The 25,386-nt window shown below is 38.9% G+C and overlaps 1 protein-coding gene across 5 annotated transcripts in view; it reads left to right on the top strand.

Annotated features, from left to right (window-relative positions):
* The window catches only part of CACNA1C (calcium voltage-gated channel subunit alpha1 C), a 482,397-nt gene that overhangs the window by 324,558 nt on the left and 132,453 nt on the right, over nt 1-25,386 (top strand). For 4 of the 5 annotated variants that reach the window (XM_061444714.1, XM_061444713.1, XM_061444712.1 and 1 more), the window contains exons 8-9: nt 10,360-10,463; nt 17,422-17,594. In XM_061444714.1, the coding sequence (XP_061300698.1) occupies nt 10,360-10,463; nt 17,422-17,594 (277 nt within the window). Of the gene's footprint in view, nt 1-10,359; nt 10,464-10,841; nt 10,946-17,421; nt 17,595-25,386 lie in introns of all 5 variants that reach the window. The other variant, XM_061444716.1, reaches the window with a different exon arrangement.

The following is a 25,386-nucleotide window of genomic DNA, read 5'->3' as shown; positions in this document are numbered from 1 at the left end:
AAGATCTGTTCAGTCTGGGCCTAGTGTCTTTAGGAGTGACCTAGGAAATAACCCCAACCAAACAACAACAACAAACTTTTAAGGGAATATTTTAAAGAGAATTACTTACATCCTCAAAGTGTAGCAGTTCCAGCACACTCTAGAATGTGAGTTTCTGAATCACTTAGCAATACATGAATTTCAGTATTTCACTTTTGGGTAACTTGTTCTATGTTAACCTGAATCGAAATATATTGAATTACTTTTTTTTTTCTTTTACATATTAAGCCTGGGAAAAGAGAGTGAGGTGGCAATGCAGGAGGCTTATTTGAGCTCAGAATTTGTCTTTGATGTAAGGAATTCTTGCTGTGTAATTAATGTTTTCAGTAGGAGTTCAGAATCCCTTTATTGCCAAACATGTTGCAGATGTACATAGCCCCCTCTAGCTTTCACAGAAAAATAGGTAAGTCCCACAAGAAAGCACAAAGAGTACAGGTGGGATGGGAAGAAGTGTAAATGATGGCTTCCTGATCATTTCTGTTTTCCCGCCCCAGTAAAGTTGACTGTAGGAATTTCCCCAAGGTACTTGCACAAACAAAATTTAGCATGCTGAGATTTTGTCAGCTAAATCCACTTTTCAGATAGTTGATTTGCCATGGTAATCCACATCCCTTTGGAACATTCCTAGTGCTAATAAAAGTTGCAGCTTTGTGAAAACAAAACCCCGTACCACTGCTGTTCTCTTTAAGTAAAGGGAGAGGTTGAATTTTTTTCCTCTATTTTGAAATGAAATGCTACTAGCCTCTGCCATTAGTTGAAGTTGTACAGTAAACTTGTGTGATGGTCATTTAAAATTACATATTTAATTAAGACAGTAGTAAACACACCCAAGTCAATACTGACCTCCTGTCCCTCCAGCAAGCACAAGCTGCAGTGCTGTAGAAGTCTGGGATCAGTAAGCATTTTCAACAGAAATAGCTTGCAGTGGAAAAACTGTTCAGCTCAATCATTGTGTGCCACAGACATTTTGACCTGCTGGTATTTGGATGCAAGTTTTAATTCTATTCCCATTCTCAGACAAAGACCTTATATTCCCCATAATAGCTCAATCTGTTAAAGAACAGCTGACTACAAAGAACAATGTGCACTCAACCTGAAAACAACTGAAATGTGAATATGAAACTTTACTAAAGAATGAAATAATGTTGTGGACTCCAGTGATTATGTACAGGGGGCTAAAGAACACAGTGGAAGGATTCAGTGCCCTCATACAGTACCAGTAATCTGGGGCTGAAAGGTGGTTAAAATTTTTTTGGGTTTTTTTCTATGCCTCAGACTTCATACAGTCTTTCCCAGATGCGAAAATGTGCATATCCTTGAAAAGGTGGGGCCAGTATTTGAGTGATGAAAATATGACTCAATGCTGTTAAAAGAAATATGTTTGGCAAATTCTACTGGTAACAGTACACTTCCCGCATACTATATGCAACAAAAAGCAAATATGGTTTGCTTCGTATCTTTCGTGTTCTTCATTTAAAGGAGTTCATATAATAGCACAATGGCATTCCACTGTGACTGCATAATTTCAGAGAAGATCAAAGATCAAGCAGCTATTTTATATGTTTGCATTTTGCTATCAAGCACCTGACATGGTTGTAAGGCAGTGCTTCTGCATCTCCACTCTCACCTTGTTCTTGCACAGGTTGCAGCACTGTGGTAGGGCTCTTCTGCAGGGCTTCTGCTTTTACGCAGTCTCCCCAAGAAGTCCAAGCCAGTCAAGGTGTATCTTCTGCAGGACTGTGTGCTCTTACACCTCTGAGGCTGAGGCCAGCACTGCTTTCACTTGTCTTCTCTATTGTGCTGTGCTGGAAGCTTGGTCAGTTGTGAAGACTTCACCTTCTTGTCAGAGAGATCAAGCAGCATAGCAATGAGCTATAGCTATACTCAAAGGTTTTCTAGAATAAACAATTCTCCTGGATCAGAGCAGGCGTACTTGGGTGAGAACATCTACAGCAGATTTAACATAGTCTTTGTCAGAAGAGCTGAAGAAGAAACCTCTGCAGATTCCCATTTTTCTCAAATCTGTCTGCCCCTTTTCTCTCTTCTGGACACACACTGCTGCAGTTTCTTTGATTCTTTCCAAGGATTCTCTGTCATAAATTAATCTCTTCCCTTGATGGCTTCTGTTGTCCTCATCAAGGCAGTCCTTTCTCAGATAATGGCTCCATTTAGCTCCTGCAGAGAGTTCTGTACAAATTGCCAATATTTCTAGCTCAGAGTGGAATTTTAATTTGCTCTTTCCATCATTACAGAGCATACAGAACAATTGAGGAACTAAGGTACACATAGGAATTTTATTATTCTTCCCACTGCCTACGTAGGATGAATCTTGCCTACACTATTTGCTTTGATCCTACAGTAACTGTACAGCAGAATAACGTGTCTAGAGCATCCTCTGCCCTGGTTCATGATGCCCTGTGCACTTCATCCAGCTCTGTCTTGCCTTTCTCCTGAGGAAATTCTGAAAAAAAAAAGAAAAGAAGAAAGGTTATAGATGTCTGTATATCCATATAGAATGCACATACGGAATTTATAAAATTCCATAACTGAGGTAGCACAGTAAGAAGATACCTAAAAATAAGTGCTTGGAGAGAGCAATCTTAAAATTTTCCTTCTCCTTCAAAACAAAAGAAATGTAATTGTCAAACAGTTTTTAACAGGAGCAACTGATCAAGTGCTGCTCCTTTCTTTGAATGTCATCAGTTCAGACTGAAGCTGGGATGAACTCTCCAGTCTTTCCTTTTCATCCATCTGATGGTGCCAGCTACAAAACGTAGAGTATTGCAGAACAGTAATGAGGAGCAACTGTGTCTTGGAGTCAAATTTAACACTATTAGGATATTGATGCTTAGAAAGGAATTCTACCCAGAATAGCAAAGGCATCTGGAGTCCTTTGCTTATGTTTTAAGCCATTCAGAAGCAATTTTATCCCATTGTTCTTAAGTCCGTAAAAGTAAGTTTATTTTATTTTAGGTTTTCTATTTTTGATTATTACAAGGTTTGCAGTTTTGTATTTTTTTATCCCATCTCTGTTCTTTCACCTTGAGTCAGCTCTGAGACCTTAAATTCCCACTCCTTATCACCTGTGTTAAAGACTCAGGAAGGCTGAGAGAGTATTTCAGGTTGCTAAGAGAAATGATGATACTTCTGATGATGCAATAGGATGTCTAGACTGAAATGCTTAAATCTTTTTTTAATTTTTTAGTCACCATGTACATTAAACTTGTGATTTTTTTTCCCAAGGAATTTCATAAAATGAGCTCCTTATCATATATTTCTCCCAGTCCTGTGCCCCATCCCATTCAAGTAAAGCACTTACGCATATCACTTCATTTCTGCTGGTAACAATAATGACAATTGACTTCAATGGAATTATTGACCATTAACTTCAATGAAGTTATTCATATGCCTTAAATTTTGCACATACATGAGTACTGGATTAAAAACCAACCAAGCAAAGACAGCTAATTAGATTTTAAATATTGAAGGATCTGCAAAGTGGAATCTTCATCCTTAGGGTAATAATGCACTAAGTCTAAATCCAGCTTTTTAAGGATATACAATGGGTAATAAGAAACAGAATTCTTTTATTTCTCCTTCTATGAATGAAGTCAGATGGATACATGCTGTGTATAGACTTACTTGAGGTGTATGTGGAAACCAGACAGGAATTTCTCAAGTGAAAATGTGCCTTTTTCATGTCTTTATTGACATGAGATGCAGCATCCTCACACTGTTCAGGCTCCAAACAAATCAGCAGATTCAGGATGTGCAGGATTTCGGTGCTAAAGAAGAAATCCCATAGTTTGCCCTACGGTTGGAAAAAGTGCTTATGGAGCCTAACATACATAGAAAGTCTATTTTAGTACTGTATCCCTTCTTGCTGTAGCTTTAGTTCTGTTACACCTCACTGAAATCTTTCTGGGCTTCTTTTAAGCATTTGTAGTTCTGTGAATAAACTAGAAATTGTGAATAACAATGAGTAATTTCCTTGTTAAAACCAATATTAAGAACAGTGAGGCTTACAATAAGTTGCAAAAAACATAATTAATATATTTATCGCAAGTATTACATTAAAAAGAAACCAGTATAACATAAGAAGTGTACTGTTTAGAGATCAGAGAAAAAAAAACAATTTGCAGGATTTGTTTGGCTAACCAACAATACTAAATTTTTTGCATATTTAGGGGTTGGTTTGTGTCACAGTACTAATAGTCCAATTACCTACCTATGGGTTATTTAAGAGCATAACTGTTAAAAAGGCAGTCTCAGATGTCTTATATCTCTATGGAGAAGAAGTTGAGAGAAAGCAAGGAGTCAAACCTTCACATCACAAATCCTCTGCCTGCTCTGGCTACTAGCAAAAGCTTTCAAGGCAAAGACTGCAAGTACTGCAAAGCCAAGGTGTTCTTAAACCCAAATCAGCTGTGCAGTTGAGAAGTTGACCAGAGGAGAATGTTTGATTGAACAAATAGTTTATTTTTTGTTTGTAGGTTAGCCTCAAATATCATGCTATTGCCAGTTACAGTTGTTAATTGGATGTTCTTGGGAACTGCCAGCAATATCCTTTTTCTCATTCGGGATGAATGTTTTGTTCATCAGCTGTTTCTGCTGTTGTAATATATCTAGCATGAGGAAAGGTAGAAAAAGAAATCTTTCAAATCTTTTCACTGGACAAATTTATCCAGGCACCTTCTGGGAAATTCACCCCATCTTAGTTACTCCTGAAGTGTTACGCTGATTTTATGAGATCTGTTTTGTTCACTGACTTGTATGAATGCAAAGCATTTTAGTCAATCTGTAAAGTTTCAGAAACAAAGAGTTTATCATGAAAGCATCATAAAGATATAATGGAAATGAAAGAAACAGTAGAAGGGTTGCTTTCCAACCCTAACTAGTCTATGATTTTATGATTCTATGATCCTCTGTTTATTTCAGTTGGTTTTGTACCCGAGTTCTGACTAAAAAGTTGTGAGGAAAACATTTTTCCCTCACAATGCAAAACAGTCTCCCATTCTATAAAAAATGCTTCTAGTGTTAAGCTGAGTTTAACATAGTAGTTCCATGAGCATATGTGTGAATGAAATGCATTCACCCAGATATTCATGGGAAGAGAAGGAACGAGGGAATGGAAAAGGAAAATTTATGTTTTAATCCAAACCTCTTTACTTTGTAATTGAGCAGTGATAAATATCTAAATCTCACATTAGTATATGCATGGCCCTTTATGTATCCATGGAGCCATTCCTGCGAGGCTACCATTAAATCTTTGATCTAAGCTGAGGAAATCACTTCTACACATCCTTAAAGTTATGAAGGTACTTTTCCTGAAAAAGATGATTTTCAAAATGAAGGCTTCAAGCAGGAAGATATATTCAGTGGCAATTTTTACGTTTTCTTTCTAATATCTCCCGCTCCCGATATTCTCCAATTTTATATTGTTACAAGAAAGATTTCATTTAAACTAGAGATCTTGCTATTGGCCATAGCTGTTACATTTGGCTGGATCATTTCCTGAGGCTGCAAATTCCTCGGATAGGCTGCATAAAATAGCATTTCTACACAAGATTTCCAAATTTACTGTCCTTTAATTTTATTGAGTACTCTCCTCTCAATTATTGTTACTCTGTGAAAGGTTATATACTTCATTATAGAATACTTGAAGCACTTGACCTACATTTGAAAAACACTATCATGACATTCTATATTCATTACAAATCAATTAGCAATTTATACATGAAATAAGACTGTAGCCCTGGTGTCCTAGCTAACTTAGTTGCCATGATGCTGCAGCTCTCCAGTAATGTGCACTAAACAAGACAAACTTTTCAGTTTGCTGGTTTCCAGTGACAGCTGCTCTTTTGTGGTGCATTAAACTTTTCCTGTAACTTTCAGTTATTTATGAAAAACATTTGGTAAAAAGTGTCAGGGTGTGGGTGTGTGAACTGTAAAGTCCACAGAATTTAGTGAATTGTGTCTATCCCTCCCATTAAGTGACTGAAAGACCTCCACTACATGCTGGGTGATGCTCAGCCATGATTTTAATAGATGATATGCCTCTGATATTTGATCTGAAGTATGATGCCTGTGTAGTGAATGCGATACTTACAAAATGTGCCAGACTACTATTCCTGGGGGAAAACAAAACCCAAACTTGTAAACAAGTAAAGCATGCATGTCTCCTGTGGCTTTATCAATATGACTTTCACCTGCGTCTTCTGAAGAACCAGAAGGGGTAGGCACAAAAGTCTATTTATAAACAGACTCATTCCTTGGCCCCTACTGAAACTACTGGTTCTAATTGTGATCAGCCAACTTCATAATTAAAAATCCTGGTGTTATTTCTAGGAGATTATTTGTATCATTGAGAGATAAGCCTTCTACTGGATGTTGAAATGCCATAGTCATGGTAGCAGTTAAGGATTATTGGCAAAGGTAAAGCTCTTCCCCAGTACACAAGGTCCATCGGACCTTAAATACGCTGAAATACCCTCTTTTAGTCATGATGATGAGTGGTTTCTTTGACCTAGTGAAGCAAGGTTGTATCCCACTTAGCAGATTGGAAAGGTGAAGCATGGTGAGTCAAAATGATGTCCCTATGGTGGCAGGGAGGGTATGTAGCAAATCATGAGAAAGGAACTGAAATCATTATCTCTGAGTTTTCTGACGGACAATGCTTTAATGTTTAGAAATGTACCAATTTTCTCACTCTTGAGAGTAGTGAGGTGTGAGTGTTAAGATGTGAACTGTGTAAGGTCAGGCAGTTTGACTCAGCAGAATTATTTCTTTAAATGGCAATTTGCAGATTCCCACCAATGCTGTGCTTCCAGCTGACCTAAGAATTGTACTATATGTGCTTAATCAGGCTGCAATCACCTTGACTGCTGTAGCTAGAATATTATAATTTAGACCTACGCTGGCTGACAGTCTTTGTTCAAAATTATAAATTTAGAAGATAATCCACCTTGTCTGTAGAGGTTCATATGGTTAATAGTAAACAGGGAGAAGAAATGCACTCAGTGACCAGGGAGATGAACTGTGTGTCCTGAGTTGTACTGTCCTTCCTAGAGAGGTAGCCTATAACCAAACCATTTTCTGTTCACTGTAGACAACAGTGCAAAAAACATTCTGCAGACCTTATTTTCTGCAGTCAGTAGTGTACAAATGGTAAAACTCCTTCTGATCTTGTCATAACCTTCTGCAGTTTCTCCACTTCAGCAGCATAAATAGATAAAAACAGCTCTGCCACCAAAGTTACACTTGACAAGAAAGCCTCCAGCTGCAGTCAACAAGACGTGTATTCATACACACATGATTAATAGCTACATATTAGCAGAATTATGAGAAGTTTCCAGGATGCAGTTTCATTTGAACACAGGTGCAAGGTTTTTACTGATAACTGCATGGGAGCATTGGGCTGTTGAGAACAGTCCTTCCTGGGCTTCTAGGATACGTTCATTCTGGAGGAAACATTTCCAGGTATTTGGAAGGATACAGCTCAGACAAGAATTCTATGTTTCTTAAATGTTGATATGTTGCTGTTACTGTTCTGAGTAAGTCTGTCTCTTCCCCTCAACCCCAAACTTCTGCCAAGCAGCCTGTATTTCTGCATTTCTCCTGCAGATGTTTTTCAAGAGCAAATAGTAAGCTCAAAGAGTATAATTTCTTTACCAAAGGGGGGGGGTAGATATTGTTTACTAAATACCTTATGTTATATCAACATACACATTTCTGTCATCTGTGGCTCAGTCCCACAATGTATAGAATAATCTCAACTTCTACTAAAGAAAATGAGACATGAGAGCACCAAACGTAGGGAGTACAGCAACAGAGAGACAGAGTGCCACATACTGATGGTTTCTCCACGCTTGAGAAGCTATCACTGTCTCTGCTTCTCAGCTCTACTGTTACATATACAACTGGGCAATAAAAAGGAGATGAAAAGCCAACCTCCTAAATGTTCAGTCTGAGAAGTCCCAAATACTCTGCTGTACCAGAATGAAGGTCTATTTTTCAGGATTCATTTGTGCTAATACTGGCTGGTGCAATTGTTATGCAATTGTGCAGGCATTGGGAATAACCAGAGTACACTATATGCTGATTCTATACTTTACCAGGCCACAATGGAAGCTTCTTGCCATCTGGAAACTTCTTCATGCCAGAGTAGCACAAAAGGCACCCTGACATGCACCTGAATTCTGTACCCAGCACCCTGGTGTTTGCTATTTAGGATTCATTTGTACCACAGCTTTATGTTTTATTTTTCCAGCTAACTTTCCCAGCTGACAAAAAGAAAAAAACTGCCTAAAGATAAATGCCAGATAGATGAGGCTTTTTTATCACCATCTATCATAATTAGAGGGAAGTGGAGTCATCATCGTGCCTGCATTGGTAAATTCTTATGGCAGTTTTTCAGAATCATCCATACTCATTGTTTGTATGGATTGCTTTATATAGATAGTCATGTTCTTTGTAGAAGAGAGAGAATATTAAGTCTCATTTCTTTACTTAATTCCAGCTTTGGCAGTTACATTTTGCCTGCCTGATTTTTCCACTGTGATTTCAGGTGAATGTTTGCTTCCATCTTTATATGCCACAATGTTTTGTTCTCTCTAAAGCGCTGATGTGTTTCACACCAGAGGTATCTACTTTTTGGTCATGTGGGATGAAGTGTGGTTTGCAAACATAAAGAATATTTAGTATTATTTGTAAACTAACTGAACAAAAGTGTTAAAAGGGAAGCTAGTTAATATGCTTAGGGAACGTTAGATGCTCAGGTACTTTCTTCTGACCACCAATCATATTAATCCTGTGAGGAAAGACCTGATGAACTGTTTTCACACAGTCAGATTTTTAGTTTATTTTTTAATGACTCTACTTCAGTTGCAGCTGAAGGAGCCCTGAGATAGAGTTCTGGATCAGCCCACTGACTGTGGACTCTTGCCAGACAAGGACTTTAGTGAGTGTACTTTGAAACAAAAATGGATAATGGGCTTTCATCCACAAAGAACTCCTTATATTAGTGTTATTCTCCTGCCTTGTCTTATTGAAGGTCTGAAATTACTTTCCTGACTTGTTACTCATCTTGAGTCAGATCACTTCCCCTGAAGTGTGTCTCAGTGCCCTTGTATGGAAGAATATTTCTTCTGTGATCACAGCAAATGCTTAGGTTGCAGAGGAGAGGACAACATACGATAAAATTTTCAAAAGCATGGAAGACAAAGCAACTAGGATGCTTTATGCATTTAGGTACTTGCAAGTCTGCAATTTATGTTTATCAATCATTTTAGTGCTCCTGAAAATGTTAACCACCATCTGTTTCTTTAATGATGCTATGTCTGGCTCAGGAGATGAGTGTTTATGAAAAGTAGGGAAGAAAGGACTGATATTTTGATATCATCACGAAAGTGAGAGTCTATTAAGGTATCTAGCAATTTTCCAAAATGTTGAACTTTGAAGAAGACTTCAAGTTAAATTGTGTTTATGTGCAGATACTTTTAGAATATATGCAGTATCTTATTATGTGATAGAGTTGCTCTACACATAGTACAGATTCAGGCACTAAAGCAGTAATCTGCCCGATTCGTTTGCAGGTGCTTGTAGTACTGTAAAAGCCAGACCTACGCTCTTGTGATTCAGTTTACAGTCTCAATTTCTTTGAGTATTTCAGTTGTGTAGGAATCAAATTTTGAAGGAAAGATTCATCCTTTAAGATGAAAACGAAAGGTTGTGAGAAGGCTTTAGAATGTGAGAAGGCTTTAGAAAACGCTTGACCAGGTTAGAATACAGTGAGCCTTGAAAGATGCTTCCTCAAAAGCATACAACTACTGCCCTCAGTGGTAAACTGTGAAGATTAGCAATTGGGAAATTTGCCCACAGTTACCACATGCTCTCTCTGAGGTACATGGGGAGTAAACATGATCTGACAACATGCTGTGGCCATGCTTACCAAAACCTAGCAGTAGTTTCACTGGCAGCAAATAGCGTATGAATGTGCAGTGGTTAGAAGTTTAGGAATCATCAGATGGACCCTTGCGGTGTTGTAAGAAAACTCCAGAAAGTGACAGTCTATACATCTAAAAAAGTGCCAGTATGGCACGTGGTTATATCTCAGCCTTTATTAATCACTGCCTGTAAGGAAACAGCTAGAGGAAAAATGCAATCAAAGGAGGCCTCACATCAGAGAGAACATACAGAAACTCGTTCTATGATTATGTGTAAACCAACCACAGGCTCTGTTTACAAACCTTTCCCTCTGTTCCTTTGCCTAATCATTTCTGCTTTCCCTCTCTGTCTTCTAACTTTCCTTCATCTTTCCAGATGCAGGACGCTATGGGCTATGAGTTACCATGGGTGTATTTTGTCAGTCTGGTCATCTTTGGATCCTTTTTCGTTCTAAATCTGGTTCTTGGTGTGTTGAGCGGGTAAGCTGACAGTTTTGGTGTCCTTTTTCCAATGCTACAGGGCAAGACTCCATAATAAGGGCTCTTCCCTGTCACCAGGATTCTTTCAGGGGGATTAAAAATCTGAATCCAAGGAAGCTTCACATCAGCTCTCAAGTACTTTGACAAAATGTTCAAACATTACAAATAACAATACAGGTAAAAAAAGAGGTGTTATTCTCTGGCAAAGAAATTCAATCTCAGGGCATTCAAAATCACTTTAATGTCAACCTGTCATAAACTTCCAGAAAACTGGCTATTGAAAATCTTAACTGCTGGTGACTTGGGATCTCTTTGGCTGGAGCCTTGCAGTGCTCAGAATCTGAGCTTGTCTCACTAATTATCATTCCACTCTTCCAGGTCAATGATGCCATAGGAAGGGACTGGCCCTGGATCTATTTTGTTACACTAATCATCATAGGGTCATTTTTTGTACTTAACTTGGTTCTCGGTGTACTTAGCGGGTAAGCAGTACGAGGAAAACATTTTATTATTGTTTATTTTTTTAAATTTGTATTTCTATTCCAACTCTCTGATTACCAGAACAAGGGGCAGTGGCGGGTCGATCTCAGGAACCTTAATAGAAAGCCTAGGGTACTGCTGCACCAGTAGCAAAATACAGCATTCCTACTGGCATGGAAGGAGTCTTTTGACTAAATTGAAGGGATACAAGACAACTCTTTGCCTGTAACATGCTCCTCTACCTGTACTTTGTGGGAAGAGGACAAATCTATGCTCCCCTGCAGGTGAAGCACAGCATTCACCAAAGAAGGGGATTATAGTAAAATTTCTGGAAGGTCAGTGGGACTGAAGAAGGAATGAGAGCATGAGACAAATCCCTTTGCATTTGTGGGATGAGATTCCTGCCAAATTATATCTTCTCACATGAGGAATGTTCACATTGCTTAGTGCTTAAAGCACAGCCTAATGGGAGACTGTTTTCTCTGGAGTGTGTCTTTGACACACTTCTTCAATTAAGCACATCTTCTCCATTGTGCAGTTACAAGCCTATCGTGATGCAGGGAGAAAAGATCATTTCCCTCTGACCTGTTCTAAGGATGAACAGAGAAGCAGGAGAAGGCCTTCTAGTGCTTAAGCATTCCTAAGACATCTAGTCACTTAGCTGTATTTCAATTCTGCAGTATAACCCTCACTGCAAAACAACATTTTAGTAGTTTTGATTAAAAACAATTGATATTTTCCCCAGTAATTACAAACTTTACCACCCCTGGGGAGCCACATAAATGAGAGGAATCAAGCCAGAAAACATCCCTCACAAGATTTTTATAAAAATATCTCCTAGAATTAGGCATCTAATTCCATATTTGGGTATGACTGGGTGTCTACAGGCATTCCATGTACATAGATAAATATGGTATGAGGGCTTTTATGCATCCTCTTCTTCTTTGTTTCCAACATCCTGCCTCCTTTAATGAGTTCTGAATGAATTTGGTCAGAGCCTGTACCTGCTGCCTGAGTGGGCAGCCCATAAATCCCTTGTCTTTTGATCATAAGAGAGGGAAAATGATGTCTGAGCAAGAGAGGACTTGATGCCTCACAAAAATTATATCCTCAGTACTTGGGCCAACAGCATAAGAAGGGCAGTAGTGGGACTGGAGAAGATGATCCACTATTGGCCATCCTCCAAAGAGACAGGTAATAGCAGATCTACAAGAGGTATTACTACTATCTTCATTGCTAAGACAGCTGCTGCGAAGAGAAGGGTTTCCAAGCAGTAATGGGAGTGGGGAAAAAAACCAACCCAGTAATGAAGTGTCAGGCAATAGTCTGGTTTTGGATAGTCTGGAGAGTGATACTCTGGGTACAATTTTAAAGCATTTCTCCCAGTGGATTCTCTGATCAGCAGGTAAGGATGCCAGCAGAAGTGGAGGATGATAACCAGCTGACAGAGGGAAAATGATCTGTTGTATCAGAGGTGCACTCAAAAACCATATAAGACAGTGGTTGAAGATTATATAGTATCTGATTGGATAAACAGTGCCTGTGAGCCCAGCCCTGAGGAGTGCATGCTGTTGGAGCACTACTAATTCAATTTACCTACCCTTGGATTTGTCTCTGTACGTAATTGAAAACTGAATTTTCTCTCTCTTGTTTTTCAACTCAAGAAAGTGTTTTGGGGCCTGGATCTTCCACCTCCTGACATACTGCAGGTAGACCACCGCAGTTAGTGGTAAAAGATGGAAACAATCTGTAGAGAGAACTGAAATCAAAGATGAAATTCACCTTGTTTAAGATGTGAGTCACTCTTTTCTGGCTGTGTTCACAGTGTTATGACAGCTGCACTGTTTCTGTAAAATTTTTTCCCAACTGGAGAAAAAGTAAAAAGAGTTTGCATCCATGAAAAAAAAAACCACAGAAATTATGGGAGAAATGTTCTAAATTTTCTTTGGGCTAAATAAGCAGTTCTTAAACAATTAATTTTCTAAAGCAGTTCTAAATTCTGCTGAGTTGTGAAGTGTGTTCACTTTGCAGGTTCAGCTTTTTTTTAAACTCGCTATTGCTGTTAGTCTGACCCAGTAGATCAGATTGCTATTAGCTGATCCACCTGTCCTATGTTAGATAGAAAGCAGTATTCTCGGGCATCTTTTTTTTATCTATTCTGGGCATCTCTGATTTCTTCCTATTTATCTATTTCAGGAACCTCACCAAGCATGTCATGTAGACTTCGTCAATGACAGATTAGCTTAGTTTTTGTAATCACGTCTGAATACGTAAGTGTAATTAATTGTACTCACAAAGACACCTTGATTGAACCTGAGAAATCACATGCTGAGTTCTGCTCTGCTTAAAGAACTCATTTGAACTCATTTGTAATTTGTTTTTCCTCAGGTATGTCATCCGTTCATGGTCCTTCTGATAAATTTACCAGTCACACATGCTAAGCTAAATAGTATGACAAAGTATTCATGTATGGAGCTCTTCCTCTCTTGACTGAGCATAATATAAAATGCATGTGTTCCAAAGGAAATATCCAGTCAGCAAATCACACAGTAGACCTCCCCAAGCTCAGGCAAAAGGATTCCACATCATTGCTATGAGCAGTGAAGCCCTTCTTAGAGGTCTCTTGATCACGTGTGTTGTCTGTTTCAGTCAATTACGGAGGAAAAATAATGGCTGCACACCTAAGCGTATAGATTCACATTTCTTCTATATTTTGTCTAGCAGTGATCCAAATCCCAGGACACAGGCCAAATAAGCAGTTGCCTAAGGCAAATGAAGGGCTGGAGAACAGCCTTTTATTCTGCTTTGAGAGGATCCTGGAAAACCCAGTTGGCTGCTTTTGATGCTCTTAGTGCCAAGGAAGAGGTCAGAGTGAATGGGAGGCTGGATATGGTTTTAGCTCCTTCTGGAGCATTATTTTTTTTTTTTTTTTTTGGTAACATTTCAGGACTTTTCCCTAGTCTTCTGTCCTCTCTTCCAACCCTTCCCATGCCTTGGTGTACTTCTCAGGGTGGATGAGGCTTTAGGTCTTGTACTACACCTTTATTAGTAAGCAAGAGTTTTGAACTGCTAGAATTCTGCTGGTTTGCTCACTTTCTTTCATTCCTCTAAATGTGAGACATCATACTGAGATCAGATATAGACAAGAGTTACTTACATTCAATCATTAGGATGGGCAAGAGAAATTGTCTTCTGGAACAGAACAGTATAAAGAGCTGGGTGTTTAGATTTATGATATTGACCCACTCTAACCTCACACAGAGAAAACATGTCTCCAGAATGCTCTGCTTTTTGGTATTCTCTCTGGCAGATGTATGTTATTATTTCTGGGAGAAATGAAGCAAACTGAATTCTGGTAAAAACAACCAGATTCACTGACACTTAAACTGATGTTCTCTTGTTCACTGAAAAAAAGACAGATTGCTCAGTATTTCTACAAGCCTTTTGTCAACGTAATCCTGACATCATAGTGCAATCTTTTTTGAGAATGTCACCTCCAGACTCAAGATGGCACTTCCATCAGAAAGCTTACTTGGTCCTTGGCCTCCCTGCTGAAACTGCAAACAATGATCATTTATTGCCAACTGTGATGGTGGCAAAGGAAATGTGCACACCTGCCTGCAGTAGGAACTGGACTGAGGTCACCAGCTCATTTCACATGGGATGGTAAATTACTACTGATAGTAATTCTTGATCATGAACAGCATTTGTCAGAGTACAGGCTGGCATTCCACATGGGAAGTGGTTTGAATTGCATTAGCGATTTCCCGAGACAGTTGTTCTCAATGATTTAATGTTAGTAAAGCATAGAAATTAAAGTAATTTAAATAAGTTTTCTTTGGAGGGTCATCCATGGAGTATCATACATTGTACAAAGGAAAGAAACTTGCAATTGCAGATTGTTTAGACTAGGCAATCACAGTATCACAATATGTTCAGTTGTGCCATTAAAAAGCTGTGTAACAAATTCACTCTTATGCAGATGGTCAATGTAAAGACATCATGTTAAAATCTCCAATTGGTTTAGTCAGCTCTCTCCCCAGCCTGAGTCCCATTTGAGAGAGACAGTAAGTGGGGACTGAAAAGACCCAGACAGGCGTGCAGCTTAGGTGCATCTGACAAACGATCCACTTCAGTGTGCAGTAGAAATTTCAGTTTCTGTAACTTGGGCTGTTCCATGATGTTTTCCACTTTTGTTTCTACAACAGCCCATTCCGAGTTATAACCATGCAAATATAAATGGTTCTCACTTGTAGCTGAAAGCTCAGCCCCTTTCAAAATTGGATTCATTTTTCTTAGGCTGTGAAATACCAGTTTAGGAGTCAACAACTGAAATATTGGGATTTGATTTATCAGATAAGCTTAGTAATATAAACTTTTTTCCAGTCCTTTTTTTAGAGTTAATTCATTAATTTGGATATGGCACTGTGTCAGACCCAGAGGAAAGATGTTACTGAAGCAGAAAATATAACTGCTGTTGATTGAATTTTTCTAAAATTCTTTATACAGTTTTTATTATTATTTCTAAAAGCTTAGGATCACAGAATGGTTTGGGTTGGAAGGGACATGAAAGATATCCAGTTCCAACCCCTGCCATGGGCAGGGACACCTTTACCTAGACCAGGTTGCTCACAATCCCTTCCAACCTGGTCTTATTTTTAAGGGGTTGTTTGGTCTAGATTTTAAGTAGTAAAATATCACTCCCAGCATGAGAGAATTTGATTATTTTTTTTCATCCTTGCCATGCTTGCAATAACTGAGTCTGCCTTGTGGCTAAGTTTGGTCCCAGGGTTGACTGTGATCCAACAATTCTCCTCCTCATTTCCACCTTCATTATTGCAGTCCCATGGGGATGGGCTGACCTCTCAGCAGTGTGACAGAGGTGAAGGTCACATAGGTATAATATAGGTATATTTGTCACATAGGTATAATATAGGTATATTTGTCACATTCTTTGGCTTGCAGTGAAGGAATCATTCTACTTTTGTTCTGCTGCACTGCTGGTTTTGTGCACAACTCATAATGTTGAAAGCATGATCCAAAGCCTGTGACGTCAATGGAAATCTTTCAGTGGGTTTTAGACCAGACAGGAGGGAAGTACTTCGCCATCACTGTTAGAAAATCATGTCTATCTCAGTTGCTTGAGGACACTTCACATGGCACTCATTAACATTTTGGGTAAGATTTTCATCATCCTAATATTATTCCACCAAAGTAATTGTTACATTTTCTATTTGTTTTTCCAGGAGCAAACCTAAGAAAAATATAGGTGAACATTTTTGGTTTTTTATTCATTTGTTGCTGACAGTCATCAGCAATTGGAATGGATAATGCATTGGAAAAAATGTCTTTATCTCTCATTTCTAGAAACAGCGGGCCATGTTATCTGCTGTGTGTGCCTTATGTAGTGATCTGCTTCAGCAGATACAAGACTTAAGGCTTAAGTACTTTTGGTCCAGCACTTTTCACAATCATTGAGCTTACTTTTTAAAATACAAGCGTGAAAACCTGGTTTAGAACCACAGGAGAGTCTCTAAAGAGAGGTAGGTCAGCATTTCTAGAAAAAAAAATAATGCAGTATGGGTGTCTCTGAAACAGAAGAAGAAACAGCACCACAGCCAAAAAGAAGACAAAGCAAGCAGCCAGGTTCATAACTAAGCAATATGAAATTCTTGTTCTTATACTCTGTGTATTAAACTATATTCCCAGTAGTGGTCTTTCATAAAACTATCAAAGTCTACCCTTGTTCACTTTCTGGTAGAATCTATTAGTTTTGTCTACCCATAAGTTACCACATTTGCCTACCCAGGTTGATATTTGAAAAATACTTTTCATGTCAGATAGCAGCCCTGAATACTGAAAGTCTGCAATAAAACATTGAGGTCTGAGTTCTTAAACGTATTATTCAGGACTGTGGTTAAAATTGCATGTAATTAAATGTGTACAGAATTGTGAGTACTGTTAATTACATTTACAATTAGCCCAATTTAGTTGTGATTACATATAAAAGTGAAAGACAGATTGAAACCTGGCTAAAAATTTGAGCCACCGTATCACTCTCCAGATGTCAGATTATTGTCAGGCAGTTCATCATTGAATTAAATTAACCATTATTCATATATAAATTTATGGATAACTGTTGGAGAATATGAAGTGGTGAAGAATATTAGAAAGTATATGGTTTCGTACATAAATGCTACATACGTGTTTTGTTTGAATTGTCAATCAGATGTTGAGAATCAAAGGATTAAAACCAGGTATACCTTTTTCCTTAATCATTGATTAAAATGTGGACACTCGATTTTATATGTGTATCTAGCAAGGATACTCCCTTCATGTGTCTGTCTTTAAAGAATAGAGAAAGCTGGGTGTGCTATACGGGATGTGGAGACTTTTTAGTGGAAATCAATCTAACACACAGTTTTTCAATTTCTTCCTTCCCTCTGCCTATGTCCTGCCCCTTCCTCCCTATTGCTAGGGAGTTTTCCAAAGAAAGAGAGAAGGCTAAAGCTCGAGGTGATTTCCAGAAGTTACGGGAAAAACAACAGCTAGAAGAGGATTTGAAGGGATACTTAGACTGGATAACTCAAGCAGAAGATATTGACCCAGAAAACGAAGATGAAGGCATGGATGAGGAGAAGCCTCGAAACAGTAAGCAATTTTCTTCTGTCTGTCTCTCCCTTTCTGTGCTTTTAGCAAGAGAGCCTGTTCCCACCTGCTGTAGTGCTGAGACGGCTTATAAGTAAGAACAAGTTCTTCCTGAGACTCTCACTAGGTTTATACAGGATTCCAGTTTAATGCCTGTTGGAAACTGTGAAAGGGAGAAATACGTGTACAATAATTGCTATTGGTCTGCAGATCCTGTTTCTTGTCTGTGATACTAACGTAAGTTCCTGGTATTTGACAGAAAAGAAGGTCAATACTTGCTGTTAAAGTCCACTATTGAGATAAGTTTTAAAATTTAAATCTGTCTCCATTTATTTGATTGCAGTTCAGTGTTGCAGGCGGTTTACACATGGTTAATTACTTTGAAAGCAACGGTTTCTAGGCAAAGCAGTACTACTGTATGGGAGAAGGGCCAAATCAACCCTGCTCTACAGTAAGCGGGCCATCTGTAACTTCATTGAAATCAGTGAAATTGTGTTTGGTTTTGCCAGGCAGGAATTAAGCTTTCAAACATTTCTTATAAGGGAATTATCTCTTATTCTTATGTTCTGGAGTTGAGAAGGTTGTTTGTGCACAGTGAGAATTCACCATCCCTCTCGTCTTATTAGAAATCCTGAAGATGGAAAGGCTTGAAGAAAGCAGTGATTCTCTACATTTCATTACCTTCATTGAATATTCCTCTTCCTTCTTCTCTTTGACCAGTACAGCCTGTGTAATACGTCAGAAATACCTATCAGAAACATTTATCATTGCAGGTTGTGCACTTTGGAAATGTCAGACTTGGAACCTGTAGACAGTTACACAGTTCATGGGCACTGCCTGTACTTTTAGTTTTCGTTACAGAAATGGGCATTTTCCTAGTTTGATTTTGGAAGAGAAGACAGGAAACATTTCCCCAGAGATCACCCTTCGTACGAAACAAGCAAAATCCATGAGATGATCAGAACAGTAACATATATTTTAGTAAGAAGGTTGGACATGGGAAACTTGTGCCTACAGAGTAAAGCAAGATATGTATCAGATGCTCATGATCTTTTGGGGAGTAAGCACTATTCCCTGTTGTCGCCAGGACATTGAAGAAAAAAAAGTACAACCTTATTTACGTAAAGTTATACCCATGATACTGAGGCATCCGGGCTTGAAGGAGTCACGAAGGTGACCTGCTCAGAGTTTTCCCAAATCAGGTTATTTTGATTTTTATGCTGGTGTCTTCATAACTTTCATTACCTCTTCATTACCTCAGTAATCATTCAGAAATGAATTTATTCTTCTTGGCCAAAATTTGACGCTCTGAGGCATATAATACATGGAATAAATGGAAGGTGATGTCTGATGATCTAAATTAATTTGTAAACAGAATACCTTATATTTCAAAAAAAAAAAAAAAAAACAAAACGAAAAAACCCACTACCGTAGCAGGCTCTGGTTAGTATACTTATGTGACCTATGAGTGTGGAGGCGAAGAAATGGGTTGCACACAACTCCATTGAAGTCACCAGGAGAGTTTCCCTTGACTTCAGTGGATTGGGTCAAGTTTGTCACATTTCCTCTTTAGAGACTTGCCTGCTAAAGAAATGTGTAGCCGTAGTGGAGGTGATGAGAACTTGCCTTGCTCACTAGCAGATTTGAAGTTTATTTTTAAATGAACACAAAAATAATGCTGCTTTTGTAAAAGAGTTGTGGAATGTGCAAGGTGTAGATTCATTGCACATGCTGTGGGGTGGGGTCAATCCACATTTGAGCTGACAAGCTCCTTTATTGGGTGGTGATATTAAGAACTAAAATATAATGTATCTTCAGCTTGCTTTCAGTTCTTCCTGTTTAGTTTAATAATGTGAGTTTTGTAAGACACAGTTTATAGAAATTAGTCCTCTTATATCCAACAATTTGTCTACAGTTTCTTACAATTGGCTATTAATGACAGAATTGCATACTGTTAGTAAACTAACTTGCTACTAATTTCTTTTCCAAACTATTAGTGAATAGAGAGTCTTCAATGCCATTGGTTCTAAGTGTCAGGTCTAAGGGCAGTGGCTGCTGACCAGTCCCTTGTACACAACATGTTTTCTGTGACATTATGGCTTTGGGTCACATTATCCATTTCTGTTACATGACAGACCAGGTTGGGGAACAGATGTTTGCAGTGCAGTGTGCTAAACGGTAGAATTACGCCTCTGTTGAGAGGAATTGCTCAGGATGTAAAGGAAGGCTGTGGACTGATTTTGACCATGTACTGGGGACAGTAGTAATGTGAACAAAAGTCTCTGCATAAGAGAATAGCATAGACCAAGCAAACAGGTCACTCCATGAAGTTTTTTGCCTTTCTTCTGACATATGTGCTCCATCTAGTGCAGGCTATTGATACTAGTATTCTTCTTGGCACTTGTGGCCTGCATCTGTGAATGCCAAATTAATACTTCTAGCTTTGGTGTATTATCCAGTGTCTCCTCACCACAGGCTTTTCCAACTATGGAAGTAAAGGGTCTCTGTGCTGACATCCTCTAGTGAGGAAGCACATAGCCTCTGAGTACAGAAGGTAAAGAGCAACGCTCCTCATTCCACCCTGAAGCCAGTTGGATACTTTCACTGAGCAGTTGAGGAGCTTGCACTCTGCCCTTCTGTATTTCTTAAATCACATTCATATTTTCCTGTAGGCTGTTGTATGTACTTTCACACAATTGCAATTTATTGCTTAAACTCTGTTGTATTTTTTGATATTTCTGAATTTTAATCTTTACTCACACAACAGGTGGGAATGTATTTGCAAAGCCAAATAGCTTGTAAACATCCTCTAGTAAGATGTCAAACTCACTTAATTGGTTGATATGCTTATCTGTCATGTATGTCACATGGGAAACTCCCGGTAACCTTACTGTGCCTACCCATGTGATTCCACATCTTGCTTATCTTACTGCCTGTGAATACACCTTCTGAAGAACCATCTCAACTCAGTCAGGTAGTGTACACTAGTTTATTAACCAGCTCTGACAAGGCCTGCCAATTCTCCTGAAGCTGAGTCATATTGCAGTTGTACTGCTCTTGGGTCTTGAGAAATCTGCTACAAAATGGGTTGAATGAACACTGAGTAACAAAATCAAACCGAGAAGTAGAACTCCTTTCCTTAATGGCTTCAGGTTGAGATAATACCATAGAAAAGGTACCACGAGTTAAGTGACAGAGTGTTTTGGTTGGTTTTCATTGGGGCTTTTTGATGTGTTATCTACTGTGTTGAACGTTTGGGCATTCATGCCAGCAGTCAATCACCAGTAGAGTTAAACTGAGGAAAAAAGATGGTATTAATTCTCTTCCAAAATAAGCTCCAAGTATAACGGACAGATGGCACAGTTGTAAATTCCTCAGGAATCCCTTTGGCATGAGTGCCCCCAAGACATTTGAATCTCACCTACTAGCAGTGCTGAGCTTGCATTGCCAAGGCTCCAATGTGTTCCTTGTCTTCTTGTGTTTAGCTCTTGCCTCATATGCACCTTCAGTGTGTTTTTCTCTCAAATACTCTTCAAAGCTTACTGCCTCCTGTCTCCAGTACACCTCCTGAAGTGTTACTCCACAGAAGTGTTGCTACCCTGTCCAACACACTTTTTTCAGTGTTTAATTAATAAATAATGTTGATATTTAAGGTATCAGCACTGTGCCTTTCAGATAACACTCACTGAAGTGCATGGGGCAGTTCAGACCTCCTTAAGTTGCTGGTTTAGCTGAGTAAACTTCAGGGGTTGCCTTTGCATCAGCTATGTTGTACTGATGCTCAGGAGACGTGAACTGCTGCCTGAACTCTGACAGTAACTCACACCTTTACTTTAAAGAAGTCACATCAGTTTTTGCTTCCTCAGTTTTCCCTTGGAGGTTGTTTGGAGTTTTTGGTTTCTTTTGGTTTTTTTTAGAAAAAATATCAGAAAAGTTTATTAAACTAGAGTCTCATGTAACATAAATTTGGAGATTCAGCAGCTTACATCATCTGGGCTCTGACCTAAACTGAATCATCCCAAACACAGAGAACATGTCTCTAGTCTCTTCTCTGTCCTTAGCTGCAGAGGGAGGTTTTACTGTCATCTTGGTCTGTAGAGAGGGCTGCCTGCCTGTCAGCATGGGAATTGCCTCCTGTAAAACAGAGAACACAAAGTGGAAGGGAAGCAAAATTCACTTGCATTCTAATTTGGTTTGACTGCCTGTGCCAGTCCTTAGGGCATCATCAGTCATATTTTGTATATGCCACTGCTTTCCTGAGGCTGTCAAACTTTGTCCTAAGTCTCATTCGGTGTTTACAGCCTTTAATGAAATGGTCAACAAGTCCAGGGACTAGAACACCAAGGATGTTAGTGGAGGAAAGGGTAAGAAAGGAAGATAAATGTAGCCAGAGTCGGTCAATCTGTGCAGCCTTTAGCTGATGCTCTCCATAGCAGAGGTCTTGGCATTCTGAGGCAGTTTATTACCAGTCATCTCTCACATGTGTTGAGGGGCTTTCACAGAGCAGGCTGAATTCATTCTCTGTTTTAGGAAGTACATGTTTAAGGCAGTTTTTCCTTGTTTGCAAACATCATTTTGCCATTATGACAGATGTGAGGTGGGAAATGTGGAAAGGCTTCTGAGGGCTGTTTGTGTTGATGATTTTCTTCTATGCTCTTTCCCTGATGGGCCTTCTACATGGGAAGAAAACATTAATTTGACAGAGAAGAGAAACACATGTCATGGCACAAAACAGCTACTGAATTTCAAAATCACATGATAACAAAGGGAACCATCCCTCCTGTTGCCACAGTAACTGGGAATTTGCCCTTTTTTAATTCCTGAGTGTGGTCTGGAATGCATCTGTGTGGCTGTGGGCAGAAGCAGGGAACCTCAATCCAACCCAGATTCTCCTCCTATTGAAATTAATTGGCAAAATTCCCATTGACTGCACTAGGGTCAGGAAAAAGCTGTGAATGGGCAGGGAGAAGTAATTTGATGTTACTGACTGCTCAGATTTTTGTCCTCCCTCTGTTTCTTTCTTTTTCGGTTCTATTTGGTGCTGGCATCTGCAGTGTGAGTAGGACCACATTAATTAACAGCGTCCCTAAGAGTAGCAGAGCCCACTGCTTAGCTGCTGGGATCTGATAACAAAGACATTCTGTGATTCAAGACAAGTCATTCTTCTAGTTAAGTCATATCCAAGATAGTGCTGTAAAGTCAAGATCTGATTTGCAGGTAGCTTTACAAAAATTTAGTCTAATCAAACTCCAGCCTCTATTCTAATGGGACTGATGGCTGTAGATAATCAAGTTTTCATGTAACACATGAAAAAGCAGTACAAACCAATGTGTTGCCTATCAAAAACATATGGCAATACTTCAGATAGTATATTAAACAATGAAAGGTGTGGGAGGGGAGTTGACTGTATGTGCAGATTTATGCCTCAGTTAAAGTGGCGATAGAAAGTGCCCAGCTGAAGACAAGAAGTACAGAAATACAGTCAGCTTCCAAAATACATAAAAAACAAAATTGTTTAAAAAGAAATAGCCTGGAATCTCACCTTCGGAGCAATTATTGCAGTGCCTTGGTGACCTCTGGAAGTGTTTGTTGACATCTGAGTTCACTGCCACTAAGGAATCAACTGCAGCCAAACTTTCTGGTGAGCTACAGATTTTGTCTCACTCCTACAAACAGTGTTACTTGTGAAAAACACTAGTTATGATGAGGAAGTAAAAATGCATTTAATTACAGGATAATGAGAGGGAGGAAGTTTTCAGCTGCAAAAGTGAAAGTTTTAGAAGAAATTGGGTCCTCTTGGACCATTGCAACTTTCAGAAAAACTATTTTTCATGGCAACCCTTTGTGCTTCTGAACATCAGGCCAGAATTGAGAACAGGAGAGCTGGTGGTTCAAACATGAGAGGAGAAGAATTTGATAACTCTAGAAATAGAAGCCTGAGTAATTTCAACCCAAACAGGGCTTTATTCCCAAGAGCTCCAATAGCAGTTTGACTCTATTACGTAACAGGGATAAAAGTGTGACCACCTTTCTCTGAAAGTTCAGGCTTTTTAGGACTTAGCTATCCAATTTCTCTCAACTTCCTTTTGCACAGGCAACTTATACACCACAAGGAGACTCTACTGATTGCAGAGAGGCTATGTACCAAATACTTTCCATTTAATTTAATGAATGTTGTCACTAAATCCTTTGCAACCCTTTGGGAAAGTTAGCAGTTTGAAGCTGTTGGCTAGAGAGAGTTTTGTGTACAGATCTAATCAGGATGCCAAGATAAAAGAACACCAACTTGCTCAATTTTTACATTTAGAAATTTCACATGTCAGCATGCTCTGTGGCCTCCAAATCAAGTGCTTAGTGTACTGACAAGGCAGTAGCTTATTACTTTCAGCCTAAAAAATAGTGTGGTGCTGTGGGATAATGTCTAAGGTAGAAAGCACATAACAGGATTTTCAAAGACTTGGTTATAGGCTAAAATTTCAGGGTGGCCTAAAAAAAATCTCTTGGTTCATTTTCTATGATGAAATTTATTGGGGAAGAGCACAGCTAGGGAAATAACATAGATGAGGAGGGGAAAACGAAAGTATATTTGCGAGATGTCTATCTTAAATTCAGTCTTTAGCATCATTGCCTTAAAATTCAGGTCTTCTTATTCTCTGAGCAAAAGGATGGTGTATTGAGTTAATTTTGTCTCCTGTTGTACAGAATACACTTGAAACACTCTTGAACTTGTTAACAGCAAGTCAGTTCCCTCAGATTTATTCTGTTTTCATCCTCAGAATTTGTCCCAAGGTATTTCACACACACATTAAAGGACATGGGCAGTCACCCCTTGACAGACATGCACAGCTTGGTATTTTAGAGGATTTTTGCCTATTGTCAAAAAGCAATTGAAAAAAAAAAAAAACCAGCAAAACAACTAAAAAAATCCCAAACCATAGGGTACTTGTGTGGGATTTAAAATAATCTAAGCAAAAGCTGTAAAAGGCACAGGCTGAAAAATGAAACTTTTATCAGTTTAGTTCCTCCAATACCAGTTGGTGATTTGAGGATACTAACATACAACCTGGTTGCATTTTGTTTTCCATGTATAAATACAAAGAAATAAAAGCCAGTGTTGTAAAATGATTTATTACCTGTCAAAACCTCATCTAAAGATAAAGAAAGCACAATGTCATCTACTTTTATCATTGTCCACTGATGTGGAAAATAATCATCTGGCAACTAAGAAAAGATTTGCTGCAGTGCCAACAATTGTAGGCATTTCACAAGGACACTTGATAGGTGTTTCACAAGGAGTTTAGTAGCTGTGATAGATTTATTCTCTTTTACCTGGAGACACAGGGACAAAAGAAGTAAAGAAGCTGGTTTTGGTGTTCTCTGCTCCACCAGTCTCCTCTAGGGAAGAAAAACTCCATGTACTGTGTGGCAGAGGTTCCAAAACATGGTTTATTCAGACAAGGGTAACAGCAACTCCCAGCTGTGTGCTGTACCTCGTGCATGCTCTTTAGAAAACAGTCCCAGTGGCATTTTTCTACCTTGCATCTCTTGAAGTAGCTCATACACATGTCTTAATAGCAATACTGTAGTTTGAGGAATACTTCCCAAAAGGCCTTTGTAAATGATAAGTCAGCTTTGTTTTTGTTGTGTGGTTGTTTTCTTCACAGAGAAGCTCAGATTGCAAAATGCTGCATGGGTTTGTGCTACAGATGTCAAGCTTGAGTCTATAATTAGCATGCTGCCTAGAAAAAGCTTCTGGGAGATTAGTTCTCTCATTGGGCTGAACTACTTCTGCAGT

This window comes from Pezoporus flaviventris, unplaced genomic scaffold (assembly GCF_033815535.1).
Source record: "Pezoporus flaviventris isolate CSIRO_AGI_PZ_B2104156 unplaced genomic scaffold, CSIRO_AGI_Pfla_v1 ptg000002l, whole genome shotgun sequence".
Taxonomy (NCBI): domain Eukaryota; kingdom Metazoa; phylum Chordata; class Aves; order Psittaciformes; family Psittacidae; genus Pezoporus; species Pezoporus flaviventris.
This window is presented reverse-complemented; position numbering and strand designations above follow the sequence as displayed.